Source organism: Paralichthys olivaceus, chromosome 6 (assembly GCF_024713975.1).
Source record: "Paralichthys olivaceus isolate ysfri-2021 chromosome 6, ASM2471397v2, whole genome shotgun sequence".
NCBI lineage: Eukaryota > Metazoa > Chordata > Actinopteri > Pleuronectiformes > Paralichthyidae > Paralichthys > Paralichthys olivaceus.
Genome location: NC_091098.1, coordinates 10,166,234 through 10,183,481, shown reverse-complemented (window position 1 = coordinate 10,183,481; position 17,248 = coordinate 10,166,234). Strand labels below are relative to the sequence as shown.

Here is a 17,248-nt window from a genome sequence, read left to right as displayed (position 1 = left end):
TTGGTAAATAATGAATCTTTAATTTACACCTATGATTTACACTCAGGGTCCGTAGGGGTCCTATAACAAATCTTTGTATGTAAAAGAGTACAAATCTAAATTTCTACTTAATATATTTTTATAGATTTGATAATAGTCTTTTATACTTGAATGTAAGAAATGCAAAGAAATTTCAATCATCTTTCAGCACTATGCAGATGTTTTATGTTATGAGGCTGTTGTGCTTTGGGATAAACCCTTGAAGGTGCACTCCCCCCCAAGCTCCACACTACTGTGTGAAGCTGAAACTGGGTCACAGGCGTAGGGTCAGGCAGTGCAGTGGGGCAGTTAATACTGTGTTGGCACACTATCACACCTAACTATATTAGGCCGTAGCAGATGCAGAGCTGGGACCTGCATAAAATGAGATGCCAATCTGATAATGTCAGAGGTGATGTGGGTTTCTGCAGCATGTGTTGAGAAACATACAAGTAATTCTACAGACTTTTATGTAATCCCATTATTTCCTTTAAATCCACTGAAAGCACCTTTGGACTCCTTTTACTGTTTTACATTGATGGTACTCATTGACTAATCAATGTCAAAGTGAGGGTAGGAATACAGAGTCAGCACACTTCTTTCTTTGATCCACATAGGCAGCAAAGATGCTTGAGACTCAAATATAGACAAGACGTTCCTGAGATTCATGAGCAGCACATTGAACACTTATGTTTGAGGGCTCTATTGTATAATGGAGAATGTCCTATCAGTGTAATACCAGAATGGGGCTCAGTAGAATGTATACCCCAGTCCAAGACCAGATAGTCCCCCTATGAAACCATTTTGATTTGGATGTGCACTAATTGCACACACATAATATCTCTCCGCTAAACATGTCGGATTTATTTTCATTGAGCTCTATTAATCAAGGGAAATGTTGAAAAACATGATCTCTCACTGTTTAAGTGAAAAATGAAAATCCACTCCTTATCCAGATCTGCACCAATTTAATAGGTTCTTCTCTGATCCATACCACATTCATTTTGTGGTAATCTGTCCAGTAGCTTTTGCATAATCTTGTTTACAAAGAAACAAATGGACAGAGGTGAAAAAAGGACTACGACAGTGCTTCAGTGTGGTGTGGATTCCTATAAAAAAACTTTATAATAACTAAGGGGCATGAAATATGGATTCAGTTATGTGAAGCTCATAATTACTAATCGGTGTGTAACTGCTTACAGCAAAGGTTGTGTTTATAAATCTCAGTTGAATTTTATCTAAAAAAAATTTGTTAATCTTGAAAAATCAGAGTCAAGGTGGTTTTATGTTGAAGTTAAAATTTATATGAGCCTCCCGTTAAGATAGTAATACATATCTCCTCAAGATTTCATTTAACTCATCACATTTACTCCTGTAGTAGTAAAGAAAATGAAGGAAACAAACCACTTAAGACAATCACCCAATTTCATATTTGGTGTGTGAGTATAATGAAGACACGAGACACAGGGTCCGGTTTTAAAAACTCTCAGTAACTCTATTTCTGTATTAATGTACAACCGTTGAAAATTACAGCAATTTTTTTGTATTTTTCTTTGTTTTTTTCTTTTTTTAAACGATCTATCTATCAACAGCCATTTTCCAGAAGAAAAGTGAACAATGTGGGAAGGAAAAAAAGAGAAAGTAAAGAGCAAAAATAAAATGAGGGGGTGAATGTATAGAAAACGAGAGGAGAGCATGAGATGAAGGGGGGGAGGCAAATTACCAGGTGACATTTTATTTTCTGCAGTTCGGTGCTTGAGCATGAGTGTGTCGATATGTGCATGCTGTGTTGGTGTCAGTGGGTGGTGCTGTAAGCGTGCGTTAAGTGAAAGGCTGAGATTACACTTGCTGCTTCAAAATAACTTCATCGTCTGATCAGCAGAGGTGCTAGTATTCAATGGAGGGGCTCAGGCTCACGCTTGTTTCGATCGACATCAGCTGAACACGATCAAGCACCAGTGTGAGAACGTAAAGAGACATGATTTCAGTAGTTTTACTTAGTTAACAATGACTAGCAACTGTATGCTGTCAGTTGTGGCTGGAGCACCTCATAACCAAGGGAGGGAGGTGTGCTTATTATGAAAACACTGGCGACAAAATCTATAGAGTTGTTATGTTAACACACATTCATCTTATTCTATAACATCTTGTACATATGAACATGCATCATACGTATGAAAACACTATTTTGTATGTGGGAGTATGTTGGACCACAAAGTTTTTTTTTTCCACACAAACACCAAGTTCATGTCTATGGCTTCATCCATACTACTACAGTTAAAATGTATTTTGGCTCTGCATTAGTTTTAATCCCTGTCCATACTACAATACCTGTAAACGCATATTGTGCTCGAATAATAGCTAGTCTCCTATGCATTTAAGCAGTAGTATCATTGGTAGCCAAGGCTAATGCTGGATGTCTTCCTCCAGAAGTGGGCCATCATATATGCATATACATATCAGTGAAGGCTAAATCGAGACCGAAAAGACCCAGTCAGCAAGAGGTTGTGAGCGTCTGTCATTGTTTTCCAAACATTGCTCTTCCTGCCCATCCAGAGTTTTCAAATTAAAATTCTCAGTCTTAACGGCTCTAAAACTCCAGAGTAGAGTGAAGGCCAGGCGAATCCACAGAAAAAACACAAAAACGTAGTTGTATGGATGAAGCCTATGAACAATCTGTGGCAGCGACATGTTTAATCTGGGATTATTTCAACAACTGTTGAAGTTCAAGAGAGGAAAGTGAAATTAAAACGTGTGTAGATTTCAGTATCTACACACGTGTTCTGACAAACCGAATAGGTTCTATAGTTACAACTACCAACAAGTGCCTGCTAGTCACGATTGTCTATATAAAACCACCAAATGCAGGCCGACAATCAGCAACATCTCTCTACAGAAAAATAACATTATTTCTCCCACAACTTCTTCATCTGCTTAATAACAAAAGCATTTTTATTAGTGCCTCTCTCTTTGTGTATTATTCCAGCATCACAAGAATAATCATGGAGAATAACAGCTCTCACTCTCTTTACAAACAAGAAACATGTTGCTTTTAGCTGCTCATATCAGCGTCTAAATGCTTTATGTGAAATAAAAGCATGCCCACTGTTTTCACACACTTGACGAAAACCTCAAAATTTGCCCTTAATTATCAGCTCGCAAAAGCTGCAACAAGTGTAACCACGGTGAGTGTGATGCTCCGAAGTCAAAACGTGTTAATGGGGATGAGGACGAGAGGAGGAAGGTTGAGATACAATCGTGCCATTCTGTGACCCTGCAGCATTATAGGAGTGAGGGGAGAGAAAGACAGAAAGTTAGAAGCAAATGAGCAAGTGTAAAGAAGCAAAAAGGAAGAGGTCAGTACAAATGCACCAAGAGATGGTCACTGAAAGAAGCAAAAGGTAGGTGGGCGAAGAAGAAAGGAAGTGAGGAAGGAGGGAGATGCTGGTGCTTTGCAGTCACGATGGAGCTTCAGGTGTCATGGAAATCCTTCAGCAGCGTGCGTCGCCTCTGCTCAGCAATGTGCATCTGATTCTCCAGATCCTGAAAGACACAGACAAACAAACAAACAATCGTTGTAGCTAAATTATAAGTCATTACTAAAAAAATTCAACAAAAAGACCCAAAACAGTTATTGATCTTATTACTCTGGGCCATAGAGCTCCACTAGCTTCACTGTTCTCCAAGAATGAATAAAAACAACCTATTAGCCTAATAGCCAGGCTGTTGTACTGGGCGAATTGTTCCTTTATTACCACAAACAAACACTGTAGTTCTGACTGAAACCCACAGACACTCTTCTGGCCTAAGGAAAACTCTGCAGATCCTCTTCAAGATGAAGGGAGAGTTTCTAGCCACAGGGCCACATCGAGACTGAACTTGGCACTGAAAGAACAATTCCTAATAGAGAGTTTTTTACTGTGTAATATCTACCTCTGTACAATAGTAATTCACTGCAACAGCTGCCCCTGTGAAATATCCTCTGCTACAGGTGTGTGTGTTAGAGAGTGCCCTCCCCCCTGCAATTTTCTGTCCCAACACGTCTGAGCCAGAGAGAAATCTAACCGAGCCCGACAGGTATTGTTTTTTGTGGCCCAATGTTTCCCCAAATTAAAGGCATGTGCAGTGTAAATCAAGTATACAGCCCAGCCAACATGACCAACCCCGAATATCATTCCATAAATGTTGTCCATGCCCAGCCCATCTGGACCCTTTTTGGGTCAGGCATCCACATTCTGGTGTGTGTGCAGGTTTTGCATGTAGTTATTTATTCTCCGCACATTTTTATTCTTCTTGAATGTTTTTTATTTTCAATATTAAAAGAGCTCAACTAAGGTAATGTACCTGAATTTCACTGAACACAGCACAATGACAATTCTATTCAAAATTTGAATTAAAGTTTAAATAAAAAAACATTCTCAGTTAATTCCTTTTTAAAGTAACTATGATAAATAATGAAATTAATAAAATTATATTAATATGCATCTCATGAATACAACAATTAACATCCGCTCAAAGCAAAGGATCACCATGTTAACTCTTTACAGTCTGCTATCCTCTGTGAGAGCGAGAAAAAAAAAAAAGAAGACTAATCTTGACATAAAAAAAACAATTAATGAAAATTCCTTCATTTAGTATAAAACATAGCTTTTATTTGTTTGAAGTAATTTAACAAACAACTGTATTTATCTACTTTCAGGTGATTTTAACTGTTACCCAAAACCTTGACTTCCCACAAAACAGTGGTAGGGTTTCCAAACAATCAGTATAAAACAGAACCATAGTTAATGTTAGTCATCGTCTCATACCCCTCTGTCACTGGCGCTGAGCTCCCCCTCGCCTCCCACCACTCCTCTCTCATAGCTGTCGGCTCGCTCCACCTTCCACGACAGGTTTTCTATCTCTGCTTCCAGCTGAGCCTGTTGATACTCAAACTGCAGGGGACAGATAAAAAACAGGAAATTCAGGCCAAATATAAATCAATTCCCCCGACTGAGAAAAACTAAGATGATTAAAGACACAGTGAATATTAAAAACACTAACAAAACTGTGAAATAAAACCATCATCTATCTGGATATGGTAAGTACAGCAAACACATTGTAATATAGATTCTGCAGTATAAAACAGGCAGGGGGAGGGGTTTGTCACTCACCAGTTTTTTGCGTGGGCCAGACTCCATGTAATAGGCGTAGGGGTACGTATACTGCAGTGTGTAGCGACACTGGAAACACAAGGGAAATGTTCCTTCAAGACAGCGTCAACATTAAGTAAACAGTGTCTCAACATGGTTTCACGTGTGTATATCTATCAGAGATTAAATGGTTAAAAATAAACATCAGAGGTAAGAATGTCATGTTTAAGTCATGACAAACATTACAGGTATGAGCTTCACTTTTGAAAAAGAAAGCGAAGACTTTTGGCTTTTGAAGTATATTTCACAACCAAAGAGGCCTGACAAGGATGATGTTCCTTAAGCAAGTGCTGAAAAAAGTTTTGTCGTACTTATTTATGCCTGTGTCTTCATTGAAATACTCTGACACAGGACACATTCAGTAATTGCTCCGAACAGTCACACATCTCCTTTTCAATCTGACTGATTAAGAATTTAATTTGAACAAACTTTTTTATTTACTGACTCATAAGAGTGGCTTCATGGTTTGACTGCATAAAAAGTTACCAACTAAATCCCATACAAAAGTTTAATTTGACATTTCTTGTGTACCATGTCTGCCATCTCTCAGACCTTTACTCCTATCTCCATTCACCCTTCCCTAAATCACACACTAACTCTGAAAAGGGGACACACACACAGCCACTATCTACTGTACCTTAGCCAGTAGCTTTGCAGCATTATGCAGGTACTGCCAGTCGATCCAGGTTCCCAGGTTGTTCATCACTCTCTCCTGGATCTTCTCCTGGATTCTCTGGTACGTCTGAGCCTCTAACTGCAGAGACTTGTTATGATTCTCCCACTAGTGGAAAAAGAGAGAAAGAAAACAAGGATATTCCTCTTGTGGATCTCAAGGCAAGTCTCTACAAAAGTGCAAAAGGAAATCTGTAATCTCCCTCTAGTCCAAAGGATGAAATTATAACAATGATGGAAATCTGGTCTCAGCAACGGCAGAAAGGTTTTAGTGTTGGTCTGCAAAGGGTAATCAGGGAAATCAGTTTACTCAAGGAATGTTTTTAATATATCAAAAAATTAAAACAAAAAATAAACAAGAATACAAAAAAACTCACCCTCTCAAAGTAAAAGAGGTATTTCTTGAGGGCCTCTCTGGCCTGGGCCTGCTGGCTCTGGTTGACTATATCAGGGTTTTCTTTGTAGCGACTGCACTCATAGTATTCACTGCCGTGAGTCTTCCAGTCACCAAGACACATCCAGCAGAAGTCTGTGAGGAGACACAAACACATGTGGACCCATGTATCAAACATCATGTGCAGTAGGTGACTCTTGTTTACTGTATATGAGGTAAATAAATGTTCAGCTGAATTATCAGGTCTAAATTTACAAATAAAACATATTTACAAATTGGATGATATTAACTTTGGTTGATAAATTATTTTCTTCAGATGACAAACCAATTTAGATTCCTGATCTTTCATTCTAACTAAGTTTTATCTTTTACTAAGAATTTCTGGAAAATTCAGTTACTCTTTTAAACTCATGTCTCTTTTATTGTGATGTATTTTGCCACTAGGTGGATGCAAAGTGCCTCAGAAGAGCAAGTTCATGTTTCATGGCTGATGCAGGAGGTATAAAAGACAAACTACTTACCGTGTTTGCACTTGGAGCATTGCTGAAAGAAACAAAGACAGAAAAGGAAGTCTTACTGGTGAACTGGAAACTTAATTTAACAACCATGGACTTTTACACTGACTTTGAATGAAGCTGAACAAACTGTCAACTCAATTTGTTTCTACAAAACTATTTAGTGCTTGATTTGACACATTTAGAGGAAAAGAAAAATATAATAGAGAAGCACTCAATAGAGCGCATACCTCCACCAAGGCGAACCAATATGTCTGACTTTTTTTTACATCAGGATCCATAATCTACTTCCAAAGAAACTGATGAAATGGTTGAATAATGCCTTATGTTGCAATGTTAAACAGATGGAAAAATCCCTGAATTTTCTCCTTGTAACCAGACCAGCACCAACATATCACAGGTTCTTCACCGACTAATTCACTCCAACAGGTTTGCTACAAATTGATTCAGTACAAACAAGATGCAGGTGAACATTTTTAGTGTTTCCTGTGTTCTGGGTAAGTGTGTTTTCAGTTCTGACTCACCATGTGATTGCACCCTCCGTTCTTCTCAATGCAGATATTGCACTTTGGACACTAGAGAGAAATGCACGTTATTTTTATGATTTTAATCTGTGCTGCAGACTACAGTACATGAATGTTTTCAAACTGTAAGGTTCTGTGTGGAAATGTGAATAAGTATGTTTGCAAACATGTTTTAGTAACAGTAAGTTTAGTATGCATTCGCCTGTGTGTGTGTGTGTTCACATGCATCATCATACATCTTTAGTGTGAGCGCTGATGTAGTTGGCTGTCTCTGAGTCGTCCGCACATTTGGTCAACCATTTTCGGATTGTTGCACAGTCTGTGGGTGCATGGTACATCTGACGGCATTTAAAACTAAGAACAGAATCAGAGATTTAAATCATCAACATTTGCAGGGATATTTAAATACCAGGATTGAATTTGCAAAAGCCCTCAGCACAGAATCTCTGGACTGATTCTGAACATTTGTGTGTGTCTCCTACCAGAAGACTTCACTGCAGCGACTACACTGCACCCTGCGCGCCCGAGGCTCCTGCACTTTGATGACAATGGGACAGTCTGCACCCGGACACAACTGCAACTGGAAGTGACTCTGCAGGTCAGAGAAAGAGACCAAGATGTGTGAGGTAAGTTGGGTAACACAAAGAATGTCAAAATGGAGAAGAACTATTACGATGATGTGTATAACTGTCCATCTTACTTTCAACTTTAGCATTGACATCGTTTTTACGGGCTAGTTTCAGGGAAGAGGTGTAAATTTAATTTCCAACATTGTGAGCATCAACAACCATCAAGGTTCATCAAGAACCTGAGGAACTACAACTGTCAATGTATTGGTTTGTAATTTGGGTGAATGATCCATCAAGAAAACACAAACGTCTTATATTTCATATCATAACTTATGCAAAAAATAAATTTAGATAAAAAACAAGCTTGAGAGAGATGACTCAGATTTACTGCTGTATAAAAAGATTCAAAGAGTCACTTGTGGAAACACAAGGGCTTACTGAGTTTTTCTCACTCACTCTTCACATGCCTCTGACATCTCATTTGCTACACATGCAGACCTTGATGCAGCATCTGAGTGAAGAGCTTCAGCACACACACACAGACACTAACCTCAACGTAGTCTCTGAAGAGGTAGCGTCTATATTTGTCCTTCAGCTCCTCTCCCGGCAGCAGCGGCAGGACAAAGTCTTCAGGCATCTGCAGGGAACAGTCCTGAGCCATACACGAGATACCTAAAAACACAGAGTTTATTATTATTATTAAATCTCTGAATGTTGGAGAAGCAGCACATACACACAAAGCCCTACAAATAAACTACACTCCTGATCTGAGAAAGTTCCTCTGTAGACGTGTGAAGGTTTCTAGAGTTACTGTGACCTGGACAGTGGTTCTGTCATCTTAAATGTGTCCTTCGTCCAGCTGATAGTGAAATACTTATCAGACCCACAAGGACTCATTACATGGACTTTTTCAGAGAGACAAAACTAGCACAGGGGCACATAATGGGTTAGTGTGGACAAATACACTCTTGCACACACACAGACACACACACATGATGGTACTGAACAAAAATTGGCCCTCATAACAATACCTACGCATAAGCAGCTTTTAGATATGCACTGACATGCAATTCCTCTATATTTTCTGCAATTGAGGTGCTGTGTGAACGCAAATGTCTGAGTGAGACACTCCGCAGCTTCTGCAGACTTAATCCACCTGACCTCCTAGTGTGATGTCCATACAAATCCAGGAGAAGTTGATGCGTGAACACAGCGGAGGATCCCCCGCTGGGTTCACCCCGAGTAAGGGAAAACTAAAAGAAAACAAAATCTCCCGGGGAGGAAGTGGTGACACGTAGAAGACACCGACGGAGATGTCAAGAGTTTGCAGTGATAAGCGCTGACAGGGGTTTCCGTGTGTTGTAAAGAAAATCACGCGATGGAATTAATTACATCGCTTCCTGCCTCTGTCTGATGCACACTGCTGCTCCACCTCCCGCCTGTTTACTGCAGAGGATACGATGCTTTTACCCGTAGGTCATGTCTGAAAACGATTATACAGACGCAGATTTTTAAACATTGATAATACAGCAAAAAGGCGATTAACTCCATTGCCAGTAGAGGAGTTTTCGGATGTGTAAAGTTTGACAACATGAACACACCAAAAACTGAGGGGCTCTCTCATCTCGCTGTCTTGACAAATCAGCATGTTCACCTAGGTGTCATGTTTCCATCACTGCCATGTCTACCGCAGAGTCATTTCACCTGGGATGAATGCCAATTGTATCCATTCCCGTTGCAGACAAAAAGCCACATGTAAGTTAGTGTTAGTGAGTTTTGTGACCAGTGGAAAGGGGGCCATATTTGCAAACACTAATCTCACCCTATTATATCTTCTGTCTTCAAAGTCAGAACAACTCTTGAAATTTTAACACAAACATGAAAAGACACACAAATGAGGATATGTGCACAGACACCAAGCAAGAATCATAAATGTTTTTGGTCATCACACACAGGATTATTCAGTGATTGATTCCGTGAATCTAACTTTGGTAAATCAAATAGCAATCTGCAAACCCTGCTGGTCTGGCAGGAAAGCTGAGACTGAGATAAACGTTTGAAAGGATCAGAGGCTGAAACTGTGATGGAACCCTGAGCACGCGCACTTGGGAGCTTGGATCAAAGTGTGACTCAACAACTCTAATACCAGCTTTAAAGACTACACACGCAGACACACTACTCACCCACTCCCACTCCGTCTTTGACCAAAACAGTGCAGTGCTGCTCCCAGCAACCTTTGCAGAAGGAGTGCTGACAGGGCAGTGCCAGCAGGGAGTCTCTCCGTACGACCTGTAGACATACGCCACACTGGAGGGACTGAGAGGCCTGAAAACACAAGTACATAAATCCTCAACATACCAGCAAACACAAACAGAAAAACCCTGCACTAAAGAGATGGTAAGGGTCTGCACACATGCATGTTACATTTGAAATAGATTAATATATATTCAAAAAGGTAACAGGGAAATGACATCTGTAGCACTGATACTTAATTTAATAGTCATATAAAACCTTCTAAATAGAACCAATCATGTAATAAATCTAAATCTTTGAATTAGAAAAGTATATTAAATATAATAATAATATAATAAAAATGTTATGTAAATAAAATCTGATATTTTCCACTGCATTATAACAACCAGAACCCTTGTACTTGTTATTTTGCTGCAAATATGTAAAGAGCAGTGAATAAACAAAAAACAATAAATATAAATTACACCTTCAAACTACCCACAATGTAGAATTATACTCCATTGTGGCTTTTATACCAATACATGTGAATGGCTTGAAATGTTTCCCCAATGTCTCAAGAAATACTGGTTATATTGGTTATATTTTTATCCACAAAATATATGAAAGATGTAAAAATAAAGATGATGATAGATGTAAGACCAAAGCAAGTGCATGTTGTTTTTGTTCGTCTACTAAAGATTCCTGATTTATCGCATCTGATCTGTTACTCACAGTGACTGATCTGCAGGTGCTGCTGGGCTGGACCAGAGCATCTGACAACATCAGGGACGAGTTGGACTTAAATCTGTGGGGGAACACGGACAGAACATCGGTCATAAGAGGATGAGACATCTAACCAGTTGAAGCTGCAGCGCAGAAGAAAGACGGGGAGAGAGAAAGACAAGACAAAACCAAAGACCAAACAATAAGAACCTGAGAATATGACAAAATACAGTAGTTGCAGAGGGGAATAATAGAAAGAAAGATAGTAAGGAAGTGCAAGAGGCTCATGAGAAAAGGGGAGAAAGAAACAGCGAGTAGGTGATGAGAACAAACGACTTCAAGAATGGAAAAAAAAGACAGGAATGGGGAGGAGCAGAGGAGACATACCTGTCCTGTATTTGTGAAACCTGCCAGTGAAAATGCACCAGGATCAGTTTTGCTACTGCTGGCAAAACCTGAGAGACAGAGACAGAACAAAGTCAGAGAGACAAAGAGACTACGAAGCTGCCTCAAATGACATTTAGGTCAGGGCAATTACATGTTTCTTCACTCACAGATAAGTCACTTGGCTGTCTTTACAGTCAGCTAATCTGCACTCAGCTGCCCAGTCTGCCTGTTCTTACTGTAATGGACAAAAAGCGGGCACTACTTCTGATGAGCAGGAAATACATCATGATCATGACCCTGCTGTAAACACTGATAAAGTAATATTTTTCTTAAAGATTCCAGCATTGAAAATTCAAAGTCGGGCATCGGAGAGTATGTGAATCTATTTTCAGATCAGATACAACGTCTTCAAAGAGTTACGCCAGGACGAATTGCAATTTTTCCCCCTGGAAATCATTTCTTTGCCACACAGTTGTTGTACTGCTTCTGGAAGGTGCGTTTTTTTAGAGTGGCGAAGAAATAGCGATTTAAGGCAGTGTAACATTAGCACTAGTAGCATATAGCTGTTAAAATACGTTATGCAAATTTGACAATTACAACATACAATTTACGTAAATGCACTAGAATCGGTTCCATACTCAACATCAGCCGAGATTGGAATCAGTATTGGGAAGAAAAAAATGGTATTGGAACATTTCTAATTTTCTTACTGCTGATATTTATTCTGGCTACTGAACAATAATTTAATAGCAAAACAAGTATTTGATTAATTGATTATTTCACAAAAAGACAACATATCATTGGAAATCTCTGCCACCATTACAATGAATAAAATATATCTTCTGAAAATATCTGCCTGTTCTATTATACAGAGCTGTATGCAGCTGTTTCTTTCTTTCTTTCTTTTTTTTTTAATTGATTGCTAGCAAGGCATACTAAGACAAAATTCCTCAATATATTACACACACACATACAATACACAGTTTTAAAGACAAAATGCTGCACTGACTGCATGAACACCCGTCTGAGTTACTAGCCTAGAAAACAAAGGAAACTGCGATTTTTATTTTTAGTATTATTTTTATTACGGTCATTGGTTTTCAATTGTTTCAGTTGACCAAATTAACCCAAGAGTAAAAAAATTGTTTAGCATAAAAAAAAAATATTTTAAAATTATGTAACCTCATGATCATTGTCCTTCATTCCCAGAGTAAGAATAATGCATGAATATTAATGTGCGCCCACGGATCAATGTAAACTGTCAGGCTTACGTTACTATCACTGCAAGAGTGAAATTACTGTAAGATAGATATAGATAGTAACTACTTCAGGATGAGAATTCTAATACATCCATATTGGCTGGCATTCGGACAATTTGGTCTGGGTCCTGCACCTTAAATAGTCCAGACGCAGCATCACTCATCATTCAAACACCTCTTCTCACTTCAGAAGCCATCTACTCTGACCTATGTCGACGCTAACTACTAACTGTCCTTAGACCAGAGAGGATTGGACCTCCATTGCCGGACGCTAATTGTAAGACACGCTATTCTGAACTCCTTCACCTGGTACAGCTGGACGAGCCACCACCATGCACACACTTACAAACAATAACATCTTACAATATTGTTCAACAGCAGTTAGTGATCAGCAATAGTTATGTACGTTAACATTAATGCTCAACTTTTCTGTGCCCTTCATTCTGTAAAATAAAGGTTTTCATATCAGCAAACAAAAAACGCAGATACTGATGTGACTGTGAAATGCTCTATTACCTAATATTTTAAGTAATCGTATTTCTGCCATTAGTGCAGCATTAAAAAAATCCAGCTTCACTCACCTTTAGTGCAGCAGCCACAGTGTTAACCTCCTCCGTCAGCGCCCTTTGACTCTCTTTATATGTCAGACAAGTGAACTGGTACTCCTCTGGGTCAAAGGAGTCAGCGCCCTGTTGCTCCACATCGCTGGCCACGCCTTCATAGTAGGCTGCAATGTCGCCCTGGTCGTCCTCCTCTCCACCATCGTCGTCATCATCCTCCTCCTCCTCAGAGTTAACACCGAAGTCTTCCTCATTGCTGTCCGACGCCTGGCTGTTCATGTCCACAGACATCCAGTCGACTGAATCAATCACCCGCACAGGTAGACGGCCTGCCCACCTGTCGGATCTCAGTGGTCCAGTTGGCTAAAAATTGCTCTTTTTAAAGTCCCACCTTCTTGCTCCTTTCTGCCCACCTCTCCACCCGATCGTCTCTCTTCTCGGAGTCACCCTGCCTTCTCGTCGGTCTGAGACACGTAAGAGGCGCACTCAGCAGCAACGGAAGAAGCAAAAGAAGTCACACTCCCCGTCACTCATTTGGAAAGCTGGTTAAAGGGTGATCTAAGGAGAGAAAAAAGACTGGCGAAAAAGAAAGAGGAGGAGGGAAAGAGAGGAGAGGAATGTGATACATGGGTGAAAAAGAAAGGGGGAAAGTGATAGGAGTTAGTAAGAAATAAGCTTATTCATATTAACCTCACAGACGGTGTGTTCTAGTAGAGGGAAACTCTAAATGATCATAGAGGCTAGCAATGCTCTTAAGAGGAAAAGAAAAGGAAGCCCAGCCGTCTGCATTATGACTACAGAGATGGTCCCACAGAACACTGTGTCTGAAAGACCAAGATATAAAGCATCTAAAGAAGTGTGAGTAGTACAGTACTTAGTTCCATTTTAGTATCATCAGTGGTTGGCCCCATTTTAACGCACAGAGATAACATATATTTAACTGTACTTCGTAAAAGTTCTCATCTTTTTTTCTTGGACAAACAAGATTCTTGAAATACCAAACTCAATGACACCCTGGGTGAAATAAATGTGCAAATGTACAAAAAAATACTCAAAAGCTGAAAAAAAAATGCTATTATTTTGACAGATACAGGGGCAAGAAATACCTTGAGAAACCCCTTTGGAGTGAACTGTTGTGCACTAATTGGAGATAGATATAATGTGTTAAAGCTAATTACAGACAGTTATAATCCTTAGAGTCTAATAGAACACACCCATTAAACGCATGCAGTGCTGGTGGAAAAAGTAAGTGCACCCTTGGATTTAATAACTGGCCGAACCTCCTTTGACAGCAATAACCTCAGACATGAGCTTTGGAACCCATTGATCAGAGTTACGTAATGTTCAAGTTTTAGACCATTCTCCCTACAGGACTGTTTCAGCTCAGGCATATTCTTAGAATGTCCACCCAAATTCTGCTAAGGCTACATCCATACTACAACATTTTCATTTGAAAATATGGCCGACATTAGCCTCTGTTACCAGTGTAGAACGCAACATGGATAATCAATTACAAGTGATGCTGACCCTTTTGTCTTTGCTAACAGCTGTGGTGCAGCTAAATTCTACAATTTACAATGATGTAACTGCTGACATGCATAGAAGAGGGAGCACTCTGCAACAATTCCTGTGAAAAGCAACACAACTGTGTTGAGTAGTAAAGCAACCCCAAATCATCATGCTCCCTCCACTCTACTTCATTGTCATGATGTTTACTTGATGGCATGCAGTAGAGTTGGCTGCAACGCTGTTTAACTCTGAAACTCCAAAAGGGGTTTTAGATTAGATAAGTGAATTTTCATTTTAGGTGAACTATCCGTTTAAGAAGTCAGACTCATCCCTTGCTCCTCCAAAAATGTCTACTTCAGTTTTCAAAAGACCAAGAAGGCCACTGAACTGCACATGAGTCACAGTTTTAGGAAGAAGTGTTATTTTGTATTTCAGTAGTATTTTCTTATACCAAACCATCATGTTCCTTTGTGTCCAGAGAATGTGATTTTTAGGCCATGACATCTGCATAGCATCACAATGCTTAATTTATAAAAGCATTTTGATTAATCGTTAAAACACTGATTTCCTAATATCTTACGTATTCAGTCAACCTATGACATGTGGATAAAAATGCTAGTTTGCTGAGTTGTGCCATTCAAAGCAGCCAAATCGACTGTGCAGTCAAAAAGTATTACATTACACAAACTAATCAACTATCCTCTTCTTAAGTATGATGTTTTAAACACAATCTAGTGCCTGGTATTGCAGCAGGGACACAAACACCACCAGCCACTTACTACAAAACTGTCGACTGTTTCATCCATCCTCTCATTAGAGATTAAATGATGTACCAGAACCCAAACTGTTATGTCCTATTAACACTGAATATAACAGAATTTGGTTTGCTTACAAAATAGTGTGGCTTGACAACTCTACCCGACCCACTTACGATGTTATGTGCTTTTCTAACTTATGAAAAACTAACACCTTCTTCATTATTTCCTTCCATTATTTCTACAACTCTACCACTTGTCTCCCCTTCAGTGTACCTTCAGTGTACCAGTCTACTCCCTGTGCCTGCCTCTAACTTCATGAAACTTCACAAAGACTGCATTTGAAATCAGCTCTTGCTCAACTATCTGTATTTTTCTACCAAACAATGTTGTTTATCAACTGAACATGTGAAGGACACAAGGCATGGGTGAAGGCTTAGCACCACAGTTTAGAGGATTAGTTGAAGATGCTTTAGCTTCAGGGATGAGGGAGACATACAAACCATACCTGCAGTTTACTTGGTCGCAAACTAGGCAGTAATACACCATAAGTGCAGAAAAACAGAAAGGCAGTGATGCAAGACTCAGGACATCAGGGATTGGCTCCAGCTCCCCCTGCGACCCTGATAAGGATAAGGATGTATTTCTACTTTTCTCCTAATATCACCCAACCAATTGGCAGAACTATTACATTTCTCTCCACGTATATATGTGCAGCAGCAGTGACGTGTCGACATTGATCAAGTCCTTTTCATAATGGGCTTCTCCTTGTCTCTCAGAGTCTTCATATCCACATTATTTTTTTATGAATGAGGTGGGAGGAATAGGTTGACCATACCTGTCTCCCCCTCCATGAAACTAAGGTTACACTAATCTCCTCACTGATCTGCAGACCGATCATTGCAGTTTATTGGCACCGGGGTTAACCCGAGACTTCACGGGAATAATCAACTAGATTGAAAACAAGGTTAGCCGGGGAAGCCAGTGAGCCAGCCGGCCCCGGTGTGAGCCAGACGAACGCTCGCATTCCGCCCGGTGCAGGCTAAAAATAGGCAGAAAACTGGGTGACACACATCTTGCTAGGCTAATGTATCACTGTGACACAAAGGCAGATTTGATAACAAGACGTAGGTGGTGGAAGAGATAACGGGAATAAACTAAGTAAAAACCGGCTCGGTACTCGCTGGACATCGGCACCGAAGCAGTAAACGACGGCAGCGAAGTGTAAAACCACACGGCGACTGGCTAATTTACCGTTAGCCACATTAGCCTCCAGGCTAGCGTGCTAGCACTTGCACTAAGCAGCGGAGTAACGGAATGGCAAACCAGCGAGTTAAACTGTGAGATGCTCACATAATAAACTTACTGGGGTTCTCAAGGAAAGACGTGAATTTAGCCTCCTAACAAGAATTTCTACATCAATGACTGACTAGGTGAGCCAGCCTCTTCAGCGCTCCCTCCCACTGCTCCTCCGCCTCGCACGCACTATAGTCCGGGGATTGAGATGTAAACAAGGCCCGCCGGAGCGCAGGAGTAAACAGACATGTTTCAGCAGACGCAGCGCTCGTTTCCCCCGGTTAAAGTCGGAGGTGTTTACCTGTGAGAGCAGCGTCGGCTCGGCGACAGCCAGGAGAGGGTTTAGAGTGAGGGGGATCCAGGGAGCGAGTTACACAGTGTTCGGCTGGATGGTAGGCGGAAGATAGACGGTTACAGGGTGCTTATCAGTGACGTCACATCCGCCTTTCTCAGTCTCCTCTCCTTTCCTTTCCTCTCTCCCCTCCTCTCCTTTCCTTTCCTCTCTCCCCTCCTCTCCTCTCCCCTAAGTGTTTCGGGGACACTTTGCTCTTTCTCCACCGCTGCACCAAAACTCCAACACTCTCTCTCCTTCCCATCATACGATTCTCCCCCTTAATAGTGATTTTCAAAAGTAATCTGAAAC

General features: G+C 40.3%; 1 protein-coding gene across 2 annotated transcripts; it reads right to left on the bottom strand.

Moving 5' to 3' along the window:
• Window positions 1–1,487: 1,487 nt before the first annotated feature.
• arih2 (ariadne homolog 2 (Drosophila)) lies at window positions 1,488–17,045 on the bottom strand. 2 transcript variants are annotated; one of them, XM_020089245.2, is made up of 15 exons: window positions 16,907–17,045; window positions 13,067–13,621; window positions 11,227–11,294; window positions 10,849–10,921; window positions 10,068–10,209; window positions 8,435–8,556; window positions 7,798–7,907; window positions 7,552–7,669; window positions 7,316–7,366; window positions 6,798–6,819; window positions 6,260–6,411; window positions 5,848–5,991; window positions 5,172–5,240; window positions 4,827–4,952; window positions 1,488–3,561 (listed from the first exon to the last, which is right to left on the bottom strand). In XM_020089245.2, the coding sequence occupies exons 2-15, from the start codon at window positions 13,334–13,336 to the stop codon at window positions 3,490–3,492; spliced, it is 1,539 nt and encodes a 512-aa protein (XP_019944804.1). In that variant the 5' UTR covers window positions 13,337–13,621; window positions 16,907–17,045; the 3' UTR covers window positions 1,488–3,489. The 2 variants fall into 2 exon arrangements, with proteins under 2 accessions (XP_019944804.1, XP_019944805.1); XM_020089246.2 differs by having other exon boundaries at window positions 13,067–13,603; window positions 16,907–17,044.
• Between the last annotated feature and the right edge of the window lie 203 nt (window positions 17,046–17,248).

What these genes read in the sequence shown, in the direction of transcription:
- arih2 (XM_020089245.2), bottom strand. Translation starts at nt 13,336, where the DNA reads ATGTCTGTGGACATGAACAGCCAGGCGTCGGACAGCAATGAGGAAGAC. An exon ending in ATGCTCCAAGTGCAAACACG is followed by an intron (nt 6,412 to 6,797) that starts GTAAGTAGTTTG and finishes GTCTCCTCACAG; the next exon opens with ACTTCTGCTGGATGTGTCTT. An exon ending in CTGCAAAGCTACTGGCTAAG is followed by an intron (nt 5,241 to 5,847) that starts GTACAGTAGATA and finishes TTGTGTTTCCAG; the next exon opens with TGTCGCTACACACTGCAGTA.